Source organism: Magnolia sinica, chromosome 16 (genome assembly GCF_029962835.1).
Source record: "Magnolia sinica isolate HGM2019 chromosome 16, MsV1, whole genome shotgun sequence".
In the NCBI taxonomy this organism is placed as follows: domain Eukaryota; kingdom Viridiplantae; phylum Streptophyta; class Magnoliopsida; order Magnoliales; family Magnoliaceae; genus Magnolia; species Magnolia sinica.
This window is the reverse complement of record NC_080588.1, coordinates 70819193-70831811: the sequence shown is the minus strand read 5'-3', so window position 1 is coordinate 70831811 and position 12619 is coordinate 70819193. Positions and strand designations below refer to the sequence as shown.

At 39.7% G+C, this 12619-nt stretch overlaps 1 protein-coding gene and 1 non-coding gene across 2 annotated transcripts; one reads left to right on the top strand and one right to left on the bottom strand.

Moving 5' to 3' along the window:
- Positions 1 to 1229: 1229 nt before the first annotated feature.
- LOC131230022 (small nucleolar RNA R71) lies at positions 1230 to 1336 on the bottom strand. Its single transcript, XR_009163750.1, has one exon. It is a non-coding gene; the product is annotated as a small nucleolar RNA R71 (small nucleolar RNA).
- Positions 1337 to 9710: 8374 nt separating this feature from the next.
- Positions 9711 to 11067, top strand: LOC131229024 (enoyl-[acyl-carrier-protein] reductase [NADH] 1, chloroplastic-like). The gene is made up of 6 exons (XM_058224882.1): positions 9711 to 9875; positions 10104 to 10155; positions 10262 to 10313; positions 10414 to 10471; positions 10569 to 10655; positions 10756 to 11067. The coding sequence occupies exons 1-6, from the start codon at positions 9866 to 9868 to the stop codon at positions 10761 to 10763; spliced, it is 267 nt and encodes an 88-aa protein (XP_058080865.1). The 5' UTR covers positions 9711 to 9865; the 3' UTR covers positions 10764 to 11067.
- The last annotated feature ends 1552 nt before the right edge of the window (positions 11068 to 12619 follow it).

The following is a 12619-nucleotide window of genomic DNA, read 5'->3' as shown; positions in this document are numbered from 1 at the left end:
GTTAATATTAGGATTTAACTAGCTTTAGTTTTAGGTTTTTAATTGATTTTTAGAACTAACTTGTTTCTGTGTTTTGTACATTACTGACATAAGTCCATAAATTGGTAATTCCTTCCTAATTTCTCTATTTTTTTTCCACTTTTAAAGTTAGGGTTTAAATTTTTCTAATTCTAGTATTTATAGGAAATAGTTTATTTTTAGAAATTTCCTCTTTTATTTTTTAGAAACTTGGTTAGTTATTCCCCTTTTTCAGAAATTTACTTTCAATTTTTATTTTTTTACTTTCTAATTGTAGAATTTTAGTTTAAAAACTAACCTTCCTATTTTGTAGGCCTTTAAGATAGAAATTTCTAATTCGGTAAGCTCCTTCCCTACTTTCTATTTTGCAGTTCTCTTTTAATAATTTACTTTCTAGTTTAGATCTTTCCTAATTTATTTTAGAAATTTCCACTTTCTTTTAAGAATACCTTCTTTTATAAATTAATTCACTGTTATTTTTCTTTTAAAGGATCATTCTTCTCTTTTTAGAATCTAACTTATTTTTGTTTTATTTTGCAGGTTTTTAACTTAGGGCTCCAATTTGGTAATGTCTTTCCAACTCTCTCTTTCTTTCTAGATTTTCTTTTCCTTTCTTAGGATTAGGTTTTTAATTGAGGGTTGCGAGTGTTTTCATGCCCAAGTGGGCCCGTGACAACACTCGACGTCTCTTGACTGAAGGAGGATTGGTTGAGGGGTTGACTATCCATCGCAGGACTAGACACCACTCGAAATCCCCTGAGTTAAGTGAAGTAATGGCTGAAGACTAACCTCCTCTACTTCCACCCAGGGTGGAGGATACCCAAGATGAAAATGAGGTGCAACAGGCACCCCCGCCTCGTACTTTACGAGATTATCTACAACCGGCGGGAGTGAGTACGCCCTCATGCATGATTTTTCCTGAAAACACAAGACAAATGGACATCAAGCCAGGAGTTATCCAACTCCTTCCCAAATTCCATGGACTTGAATCAGAAAGTCCATATTTACATTTAAAAGAGTTCGATGAGATAATAGCTACATTATGTTTTCCTAATGTATCTGAGGATACAATTAGGCTGAAACTCTTTCCTTTTTCCTTAAAAGAGAAAGCTAAGACATGGTTACATTCACTACGTCCTAGATCCATTGGCACATGGAACGACATGCAGAGGGAATTCATAAAAAAATTCTTCCCACATCATAAAACGATTACCCTCAGAAAAGCAATCATGAACTTTGCCAAAAAGGAAGATGAAACATTCTTCCAATGTTAGGAAAGGTTCAAAGATTTGGTCAGTTCATGCCCACAACACGGATTTGAAACGTGGCGCATTACAAATTTTTTCTATGATGGACTGACATCTTCCATGCGCCAAATGGTCGAGACAATGTGTAATGGAGAGTTCATCAACAAAGATGTTGACGAGGTATGGGATTACCTCGATAGTCTCGCTGAAAAAACACAATCATGGGACTATTACCCAATGGCGAACACCACGTCTAGGCCGACTCAATTAAAGGAAAAAGGTAGATTATATCTCTTGAAAGAAGAGGATGATCTCAAGTGTAAAGTGACTACGCTCATAAGGAAAGTTGAGGCCATGGAAGGAAAGAAGGATAAAGTCAATGAAATTGTTTGCGGCATCTGTGATTGCAACATTCACACAACTGAAAACTGTCCTACAATACCTGCCTTTCGAGGAGTGTTGAATGAACAAGCCAATGCCGTAAATAATTATCAAAGACCTTTTACTGGACCTAACTCCAACACATACAATCCTGGCTGGAAAAATCATCCAAACTTTAGTTGGAGGAATGGACAAACGGCGACTCCTCCAGGTTTCTTCAATCAAAATCCAAATCAAGTGAAACCTCAAGAGGAACCGGTTCAAAATCCCATACAAGAGCTGGCTCAGGCAATGCGGGGAATTACAGATTTTATGCAAAAGATAGACTCTCGTATGACGGTTATAGAAAAGGGGATGCTTCCTGCACAACCTCTCCCCATTCCTAAATCGCAATACGAGAGTAATGATCCCAGCTCTTCAAATCAAATGGGGCATGCTAAATCCATCACCACTCTTAGGAGTGGGAAGATCATTGATAAAACTCTTCCGGTTAGGCTCGAAAAGCCTCAAGAACTAGAAGAGGACAACAATGATGGATCCAGTGATGCCTCACAAAAAGTAGAACTGGAACTTCTAGAGAAGCCAGTTGCTCCATTCCCCCAACGGTTGGTTTCACCAAAACCTCTCTCTAACTCTCAAGATATTCTAGAGGTGTTGAAACAGGTGAAAGTCAACATTCCTCTACTTGATGTCGTGAAACAGATACCTTCATATGCCAAATTCCTGAAAGACTTATACACGACCAAAAGACGAAAAATTATTCAAAAGAAAATCTTCTTGACTGAGAAAGTGAGTGCCATCCTGAAGCAAGACGTGCCGCAGAAATTCAAGGATCCCGGTAGCCCAACCATATCATGTGTAATCGGGAACCATCGAATTGATCACGTATTTCTTGACTTAGGAGCGAGCGTCAATTTGATTCCCTACTCGGTATACAAACAGTTAGGTTTGGGTGAATTAAAACTCACCCTAACCACACTACAACTTGCTGATCGCTCTGTTCGTGTACCAAGAGGGATAATTGAGGATGTGTTGGTCCAAGTTGATAGATTTTACTACCCTGTAGACTTTATCATCCTGGACACTGAACCCATCAATAACATGAGCACTCAGATTCCTGTCATTCTTGGTCGCCCATTCCTTGCCACGTCAAATGCAATTATCAATTGCAGGAATGGTATCATGACTATGTCTTTTGAAAATTTGACATTGGAGTCAAACATTTTTTTCAATAACGGCAGCAACTCAGAGGATGATGACGATTTCCACGACATTAACATGATTGACTCTTTCGTGGAAGATACGACACCTCTGACCTTATCCTCCGACCATCTAGAGACGTGCCTGGCCCACTCCCATGATTTTGATGATGACATGATTAGGGAGACGTGCGCCTTGCTTGATACTGCACCGGTACTTAAAGTTAACCGATGGAGGCCACAATTTGAAGAATTACCACAAACTGATGTAGTGCCTCTACCGTTTAACCTCAAGCCGCCGAAGCTTGACCTAAAACCTTTGCCCTCTAATTTGAAATATGCCTATTTAGGTCAAGATGAGACATACCCGGTGGTGATCTCTGCCCACCTGGAGAAAGAACAAGAGAGTATGCTTATATCTACTCTCATTGAGCATAAAGGAGCCCTAGGATGGACGATAGCGGACCTCAAAGGAATCGATCCCTCGATTTGTACTCACCACATATATCTTGAGGATAATGCAAAAATCGCTCGGCAACCACAACATAGACTAAATCCAAACATGAAGAAAATGGTTAAGGCCGAGGTTCTTAAACTATTGGACGTGGGTATCATATACCCTATATCTGATAGTCAATGGGTGAGTCCAACTCAAGTGGTCCCTAAGAAGTCCGGAATCACCATCGTAGCCAATGCTAATAATGAACTCGTGCCAACTAGAGTCACTACTGGTTGGAGAATGTGCATTGACTACAGGAAGTTGAATACCGTCACGAGGAAAGACCACTTTCCTTTACCATTCATTGATCAGATCCTGGAAAGGTTAGCTGGTCATTCCTATTACAGTTTCCTTGATGGGTATTCGGGCTACAACCAGATAGAGATAGCCCCTGAAGACCAGGAAAAGACCACATTTACATGTCCCTACGGCACCTTTGCCTATCGAAGGATGCCATTCGGACTATGTAATGCCCCTGCCATCTTTCAGCGATGTATGCTTAGTATCTTTTCTGATATGGTATGGCAATATCTAGAGGTCTTCATGGACGACTTCTCTGTTTACGGTCCATCTTTCAGCAAGTGCTTGGAAAGTCTTAAATGTGTGCTGAAAAGATGTGAAGAAAAGAACTTGGTACTTAATTGGGAGAAGTGCCATTTCATGGTTCAGAAGGGAATTGTCCTTGGGCATATCATCTCGTCCAAAGGAATCGAGGTAGATAAGGCAAAAATCGATCTTATCTCTAACCTACCTCCACCCAAGAACATCAGAGACGTGCGATCCTTCTTAGGACACGCAAGATTTTACAGGCGATTCATAAAGGACTTTAGTCTTCTCTCTCGTCCTTTATGTAATCTTCTTCAAAAGGATGCTCGAGTGGGCTGAGCAGTGCCAGGAAGCTTTCACCAAGCTTAAGGGCACGTTAACCACCGCACCTATCATGCAGCCACCCGACTGGAGCCTTCCTTTTGAGCTTATGTGCGACGCTTCTGATTATGCTCTTGGAGTGGTTCTAGGTCAGAGAAAAGATAAGAGGCCTTACGTCATTCATTATGCAAGTAGGACTCTAAATCCTTCCCAGTGAACTACTCGACTACGGAAAAGGAAATCTTAGCCGTAGTGTTCGCCTTGGACAAATTTAGGTCCTACTTGATCGGATCCAAGATCATTATCTACACAGATCATGCGGCACTTAAGTATCTTCTTTCGAAGAATGATTCTAAGCCCCGTTTGATACGATGGATCCTTCTACTCCAAGAATTTGATTTAGAAATTAAAGATAAAAAGGGAGTAGAGAACGTAGTGGCCGATCACCTTTCTCGCCTTAATACCTCGATTCCCTTGAGACAACCCATATCAATGACATGTTCCCTGAGGAACAATTGTTTAGAGTCTCCCATTCACCTTGGTTTGCTAATATTGTTAATTTTCTTATCTACAGGTTTCACACCATCACATTGGACTGCGCAAGATAAGAAGAAAATTTTCATCAAGGTGTGCGAATTCTTCTGAGATGATCCGTATTTGTTTAAATATTGCCCAGACCAAATCTTAAGGAGATGTGTACTGAACAATGAACACCAAAGTGTCATCTCCTTCTGTCACTCTCAAGCCTGTAGTGGTTACTTTTCTACTAAAAAGACCACGGCCAAGATTCTGCATTATGGTTTTTACTGGCCCACCATGTTCAAGGACACTCATGAATTTTGCAAGGCTTGTGAGCATTGTTAAAAATTGGGAGCATTATCCTGTCGAAATATGATGCCTTTGAACCCCATCCTTATAACTGAAGCATTTGATTGCGGGGCATCGATTTCATGGGATCATTCCCCAATCGTTTGGAAATCAGATATTTTGCTCGCCGTGGATTATGTCACTAAATGGGTCGAAGCGATTCCGTGTCGAAAGAATGACCATCGCACGGTCATTAAATTCCTAAAAGAAAACATCCTTTCTCGATTCGGAACGCCTCGAGCCATCATTAGTGATGGGGGCTCACACTTTTGCAATAAACCATTTGAGAGCTTAATGAAGAAATACGGTATTTCTCATAAGGTGAGTACCCCATACCATCCACAGACAAGTGGACAAGCTGAGATTTCCAATAGGGAGATCAAATACATTTTGGAGAAAATGGTTAACCCAGATCGTAAGGATTGGTCAATCCGATTGACCGATGCCTTATGGGCATACCGTACTGCCTTTAAAACCCCTATTGGAATGTCTCCCTTTAGACTTGTCTATGGGAAAGCTTGTCACTTGCCTGTGGAGCTGGAACATAAAGCGTACTGGGCGATCAAAAATCTTAATTTCAATCTTGACAACGCTGGCTCGCTACGCAAACTTCAATTGAATGAACTTGAAGAAATCCGGAATGATGCGTACGATAATGCGAGAATTTACAAGGACAAGATGAAAGCATTTCATGACCAACACATTTTGCGAAAATCATTCACGCCTGGTCAGAAGGTCCTTTTGTACAATTCTCGATTACATCTCTTTCCGAGTAAGCTTCGATCTCGTTGGACCGGCCCTTACATTGTTGTCACTGTTTTTCCATATGGGGCCGTTGAGATAAGAGATCCCGACAATGGCAAGGAGTTTAAAGTCAATGGACATCGATTGAAACCATTTGTCGAGAAATTTGATTCAGAGGATATGTCCATGCCTCGATCGATCCTGTTTACGTGATTAATCTCCTCGTCTTTGGCGGACCCAGGTTATCAAGATTGATTAATTCATGGTCCATTCTTGTCTAGTTGAAGACGGTAAACTTAGCGCTCCTGGGAGGCAACCCAGTTCTTCATTTCATTTCACTTTTTTTTATCATTAGTTAGTTCAATGTTTGTGGGTAACATTACTGCAAACCCTCACGAGACTACAACTCGTCCACTAGGGGTAACCTAGGGGTTTAAAGGCTTGTTGCATACGCTAAATGCAATCGAGAGCACCTACGAAAGTGGTGTACGTAGGATTTTATTTTTGTTATTTTTATTTTATTTTTTGTTGGTTTCTCTCTTGTGCTGACCCGCTCTTACGTAGATATCTTTGGAAAGCCTCTTGATTCTTTCGTCCAGGTACTATCTTTCCATCACTCCTATTTTTCCGTTGTCTCATGTGCATTGCATGTCTATTTCTTTTTTACATTGGGGACAATGTAGATTTTTGGTTGGGGGTGGGAGATTAAGTTTCCTAATCAGTGTTTTCTTGGTCTTGAGCAAAAGTTGTGAAAATTTTTAATTTTTCAGAATTTCTGATGAATCCAAAGTGATTTTGATGGCCATCTAGGGTACTTAGAATTTCAAAATGCGTGATGTTGGTACTTCATGACTCTTGGATTCAGTTATCTATTAAATTTTACAGCTAAGTTTGAATTGTTAATCCATTTTTAGAATTTGTAAATATTGATTGAGTCATGAATTCGCAAGACACATCTCGCTTGCATGTTAAGGTTTCAGTCTGATATTGAAGGATTAACGTGGTAATCACTAAGCATGAACAGAACCGGCCTGAGAAAATTAAAAGGATTGGGCGAACAGTCTTTACCATAGGTTTGCTCCCTATAGGTGAGGACTCGATTCCCCATGAATGATATGTGAAAAAGCTGGGTGTATAGTCTTTATCTTAGGTTTGCTCCCTGTAGATGAGGATTTGATCCCTCTTCTTGGCGTTACTCCTAATTAAAAAAAAAAAGGCAAAAATTAAAAGAATAAAAAAAATAGATGTAAGCCAAGTTGGGTTATCGTGATTTCTCTTATTTGTTACCAATGATATCCTTAAATATCAAGGTGAATCTTAATGTTGACAAGTCGAGATTGGACTATACACTCATGGAACTCAATATTTAAAATCGTTCAAATTAATGGATTAATATTTGAGCTTGATTATGAAGTTTACTGTGAACTTGATTTCAAGAGCAAGTAATGCCAACATTCATGAATCTGAGAATTCTCATATCTGGATTACTCTGCAAAAATCACTCGAGTTTTTTTGGAAATTGTTCTGTAATTCTCAACTTACTTTTCGTATATTTTGCTCGGGACTAGCAAAATGCTGGTTGGGGGTTGTGTTGAGGGTCAAATATTGCATATCAGACCCAGTTGTTACCTGGATTTACAAACATAGTATTGTTTAAAGGCCTGATTTAATCATGTTTGTGATGCAGGGTGTATTCACGACCTTGGACTGGAAAAGGGTACTAAAAGTATGGATTTAACGCTCTGATGACACCCAAGGCAAGGGACGGACTCCAGGAGACGAAGATCGATGGAATTATGCATCAAGGATCCGAGGAAAGCAGGCCATTCACATTAAAGAGGCCCGAAATTGGTGAAAAATGCAAGATCACATAGTTCTTGCCATCTGATTGGCTCAAAACTTCATACATGGCCTGAGGGCCATAAATTAACCGTACATATCAAATTTCAGCCCTTGGATCACTATGGAAGTACCCCAACTGACAGATCAGCCCATAAACCGTTGATTCTGGGCCCACCTGATATCTGGAACTGTCTCAACTTTGGTCTCGACGGTTTAAATAAGATGGGAAAATGAATGGATGGATCAGATTGTTGAAACACATCACAGTGGGGCCCGTATGTGATGTGTGTGTGCACAGCACACGTAGACCCGAGCCGCACCGAACCAACAGACGCGGGTCAGCAGCGCTAACCCGCTTCTCCTTCCCAAACACGGCAGCAGCCGTTTCGCGCTGCGTAACGAACGGACAACGTCCGTTTTGCGGACGGTAGTGGGCCCCACAGTGTAATTTTTCGGATGATCCAAGCCATCCATCGTGTAGAGGGCCTCAAATACTATAAACCCTTGCTAAAATTTTACATCCAAGCGTGCACATGTGCACGATACAGAGGCCACAAACAGGCACTCCTACAACGTTCAAAATGAATTTTGGCATGATTTCTTCTTTGGGCCTCATGAATGGACGTTCAAAACCACTCATTCTTGACCGAAATTTCGTCCTGAATCCAATGGATGGGGTGGATTTCTCTGAAAATACCTCTGTGGGGCCCACCGAACACGTCAGCGCCTCTGCGTACGCCTTAACACCCAACATCATGGCCCCAACACCCATCCACCTCTTCCAACAGGTGCACCCGACCCCATCAATTCTTTAAGATAACAAAATATCAATTTCGTTCAAATCATCAGGTGGGCCACACATGAATTCTTATTTTTTTGGGTGGCATATAATTGGATCTTTACAATGGATAGCCGACCTAATGATCCCATCAACCTCAATTTTGAGCCATGAAATCTACCAATTGGGGTTTAACTGATGAGTGATTCTAATCTTAAACAAGTATTCTTAGCTTATGAGTGTAAGCTTAGGGCACTTTTAAATTATATTCCTGAGAGTCATTCTCATTCTATAGTTTGAAAAGAAGAAAGACAGCTAGGTCCGCATTAGCATTCCCCAGTGCAACGGCAATCACTTTCTTTTTCTCTAATTTATTCCAATCTACTATGATGTAAAACCCAGTCTACTTAGGTATGAAACATCATAGGGTTATAAAAATATATTAAATGTATATTTGTATGATGGATAACATGTGTTAGCTTGATTGATTTAAATTAAACATATATAGGAAATAAATATATTTTTACCTCTTTTTTATTATATATATATATATATATATATATATATATATATATATATATATGGGTGGAGGATATGGGTGGAGGTAGCAAGAAACCAAGAACTGTGACAATTAGGAGTGGGTCAGTTCAAGTTGAAGGCTCTAAGGGAGAGGCCCCAAAGGATATGAGTGGAGGTAGTAAGAAAATACTTAAGGAACTATGGTTTAACTGAGGATATGGTCCCTGATAGGTTGGAATGCGTAACAGCATTCATGTAGGTGGCCTCAGTTATTCAGGATAAGGCTTAGATGATGATGATCTAATCATAATAACATCAAAACTACAATTATAATACCGAAAATAATGAAAATGGTTGAAGTATTATCCAAGGTTCTATGTCAAATTGCAGCTACATGTCCATTGCAGTTGCTTAACTACCTGAAAATGAATGAAACCAAACTGTGAGTTATTCTCATGGGTAATTTAAGTACCTCATTTGTTGCATTTGTTTAACAAATCGTTATCTTATACACTGCTATGTTTTGTGTGATTATGCGTGTTAGATCCTGAAAATTTCCTTCCTGATTTAGCACTAGGTCTTCCCTGTCAATGACCTTTACCACTATGTTGTTTTTCATTCAAACACAGTTTTGACACCTTCGCGGGAAGTAGCTGAATTAGTAAAACATGACTTTGGGAGCATTGACATCCTTGTGCACTCTCTCACCAATGGCCCAGAGGTATTGTAGTAACTATATTATTCATACCCCTTCTCATGTTTATGTTTGTTGTTTTCGTCTATCTTGTAATTTCCTTTATAGGTTAGTAAACCTCTATTAGAGACATCCCGAAATGGATATCTTGCAGCGATTTCAGCATCAAGTTATTCCTATTTGTCATTGCTCAAGCATTTTGTTCCAATAATGAATCCAGGCAAGCTTCTCAGAAAACGAAAAAAAAAAAAAAAGCGGGCTGCCTGATTTTTTTGGCTAGCTAGGGTCATCTGCACTGTGGGACCACTTGATGAATGGCTGAGATTGGCACCATGTGCCTTGTTGGAACTTGTGGCTTGGTGTAGATGGGCTGCCTAGCCAACCTCTATATTTGTATGTATGTGCAGTCAACTTACCATATGAACATGTGGTCCATGTAATGTTGCAGGTGGTGCATCAATTTCTCTCACATACATTGCTGCCGAAAGGATCATTCCTGGGTAACTTGATTTACACACCCTGTGATTTTAGCAGCCCATGTAAACTAGAACTATTAAAAAAAGGATTCGTATTGTTGTGTTGTTCTTTATATATTAATGCATACAGATATGGTGGGGGCATGAGTTCAGCTAAAGCTGCTCTAGAGAGTGATACCAAGGTGAGATTTTTGTAGCTGGCCGGTCTGCTGCCTTCAATGCAAAATATATATTTTCCTGAAGCAAATGGGGCTGTATTTATAACATTTTCTGATCTGGCAGGTGCTTGCATTTGAAGCAGGAAGGCGCCACAAGATTCGAGTTAATACAATATCTGCTGGTATGAATGTTATCTTCATACTTTTATTTTCTGAGACATGGTACTTGCTAGAGTATCTCCCTGTTGTGACATTTTTCACATTGATGAAAACTCTCAGGTCCATTGAAAAGCCATGCAGCCAAGGCCATTGGATTCATCGACATGATGATTGACTACTCATCAGCCAATGCAGGATTATATCATGGTGATTTCTCAGCAACTGCTGAAACTCCATTAGCTTTTAACAGACAATTAAATTGCATTCCCCAACTAGTGAATTTTTTTAAAAAAAATTTTTATTGCAGTGAGATGATAGGAGTTGGCCATGAATACATGGAAGAGTTCTTCGGTTGTTGCGAATCCGTTTTGGCTAAAGATGGTTTGTTTGTCCTACAGGTTACATATTGTCTATTATAATTTTTCTTAATTATGGTTTGATTTGAATTATCTGAAAAGAAAGGTGTACTTGTAGTAGTCCATTCAAATGGCCCCACTTGGCCATTTCCTCTTTATTGAATTGAGTTGTTACCAATTTTGTGAATGGGATTCTTATTAAACAATCATGTAAATTATTTTTTGAATGACTATCAGGTGTAAGATTCAAAAAAATAAATAAATAAATAAAAATAAAATTTGTGGATATTTTATTAAAATTTACAGAGATTTTAGCGACGGACCAAATCCGTCGCTAATTTCTCACAAATAGCATGTCAACGATGTTCCTTATTAGCGACGGAATTTATCCGTCGCTAATATTTTTAATGACGAATATTCAGGTGGTTTTTCAGAATGCCTCCATCTTACGAGGACGGAACACCTAAATTCGGTGGTATGTTAACTTCCCCATAGAATATTAATAAAAGAACATTCATGCTTACAAACATTCAATTCACATGCATTGCGTGGGGGATGTATCAGCCATCATTATGGATGCAAACCAATACAAATCATGCATTTTAAATATAGGTTACATTACAAAGTGCAAGTGTCTGAACCATTTAATGAGACAGCCTCATGTCCAACCAGTTGGATGACAAGTTACTGTCCAACCATCAGATATGTTCCAATCTGTCATGTGCGGATGACATCCAACCTGTCCAATATGTTGATCTGCCATCAGAATCCCCCGATGAAAAGAATTCAGTTGGATCCAATCATCAGGTGGGCCGCAACATAAAAAAAAACAATGAATAGCTGCCCATATACTAAAATAAATGCAAGTGTGGCTCACCTGATGGGTGGATCTGGTTGGGGCTCAGTGCGAGCGCTTGCATTTCAAGATGAAAACAATCCACTGGTTGGATTGGACATAACAATCTCTCTCATTTAATAAGATGGGCCTAAGAGTCATAGCCAAAAACAATAATCTCGACCATCTGATCAATAATGCAATCCAAATGAACTAACTACTATTGCAGAACATTAAACAACCTAAAGGTCCTGTCATTGGAGGGCTCATATGGAAATTGGATTGCGTAATGAGTAAACTCTGTTGGGCCCACTATGAATGTATATTGTTTATCCATGCCATCCATCCGTTTTTCCGGCTCATTTTAGGGGTTGAGCCCAATATTGAAGCATATCAAAAGCTCAAGTGGGAATAATGATTTTCACCGTTGAAACCTTGCTAGGGCCCACAGTGATGTTTATTTGTCATCCAACCTGTTCATAAGATAGCACAGACATGGATGAAGGGAAAACCAAATATCATCTTGATCAAAAACTTCTATGGCCCCCAAGAATTTTTCAATGGTAGACGTTCAATTCACACTGTTTCCTATGGTGTGGTCCACTTGAGCCTTGGATATGCTTCATTTTTGGGCTCAAGCTTTACAATTATCTAATAAAATGGATGGACGGATTGGATAAAATACATAAATCACGGTGGGACCCACAATTCTTTTTTCACTCAGAGACTCAGACCAACTCGTTCAAGCTGCTACTGTGCTACACACGTCGACGTCGGTAGTGACTTGTCCAAGTCGGGCCTAATTGGTGTCGGGTCCAAATAGACTCACAAACCAGTCAAGAGTCGCCTCAGATTGTCCCACTGAAGCAATATTCAGGCCATGACCCAATCAACGGTCAGACCCACCTTAGTTTTTCAGAACCAGTGACTCCAACTAACTCATTTTAACTGATTTATCTGAGTCGAGCCTATTTGCACTA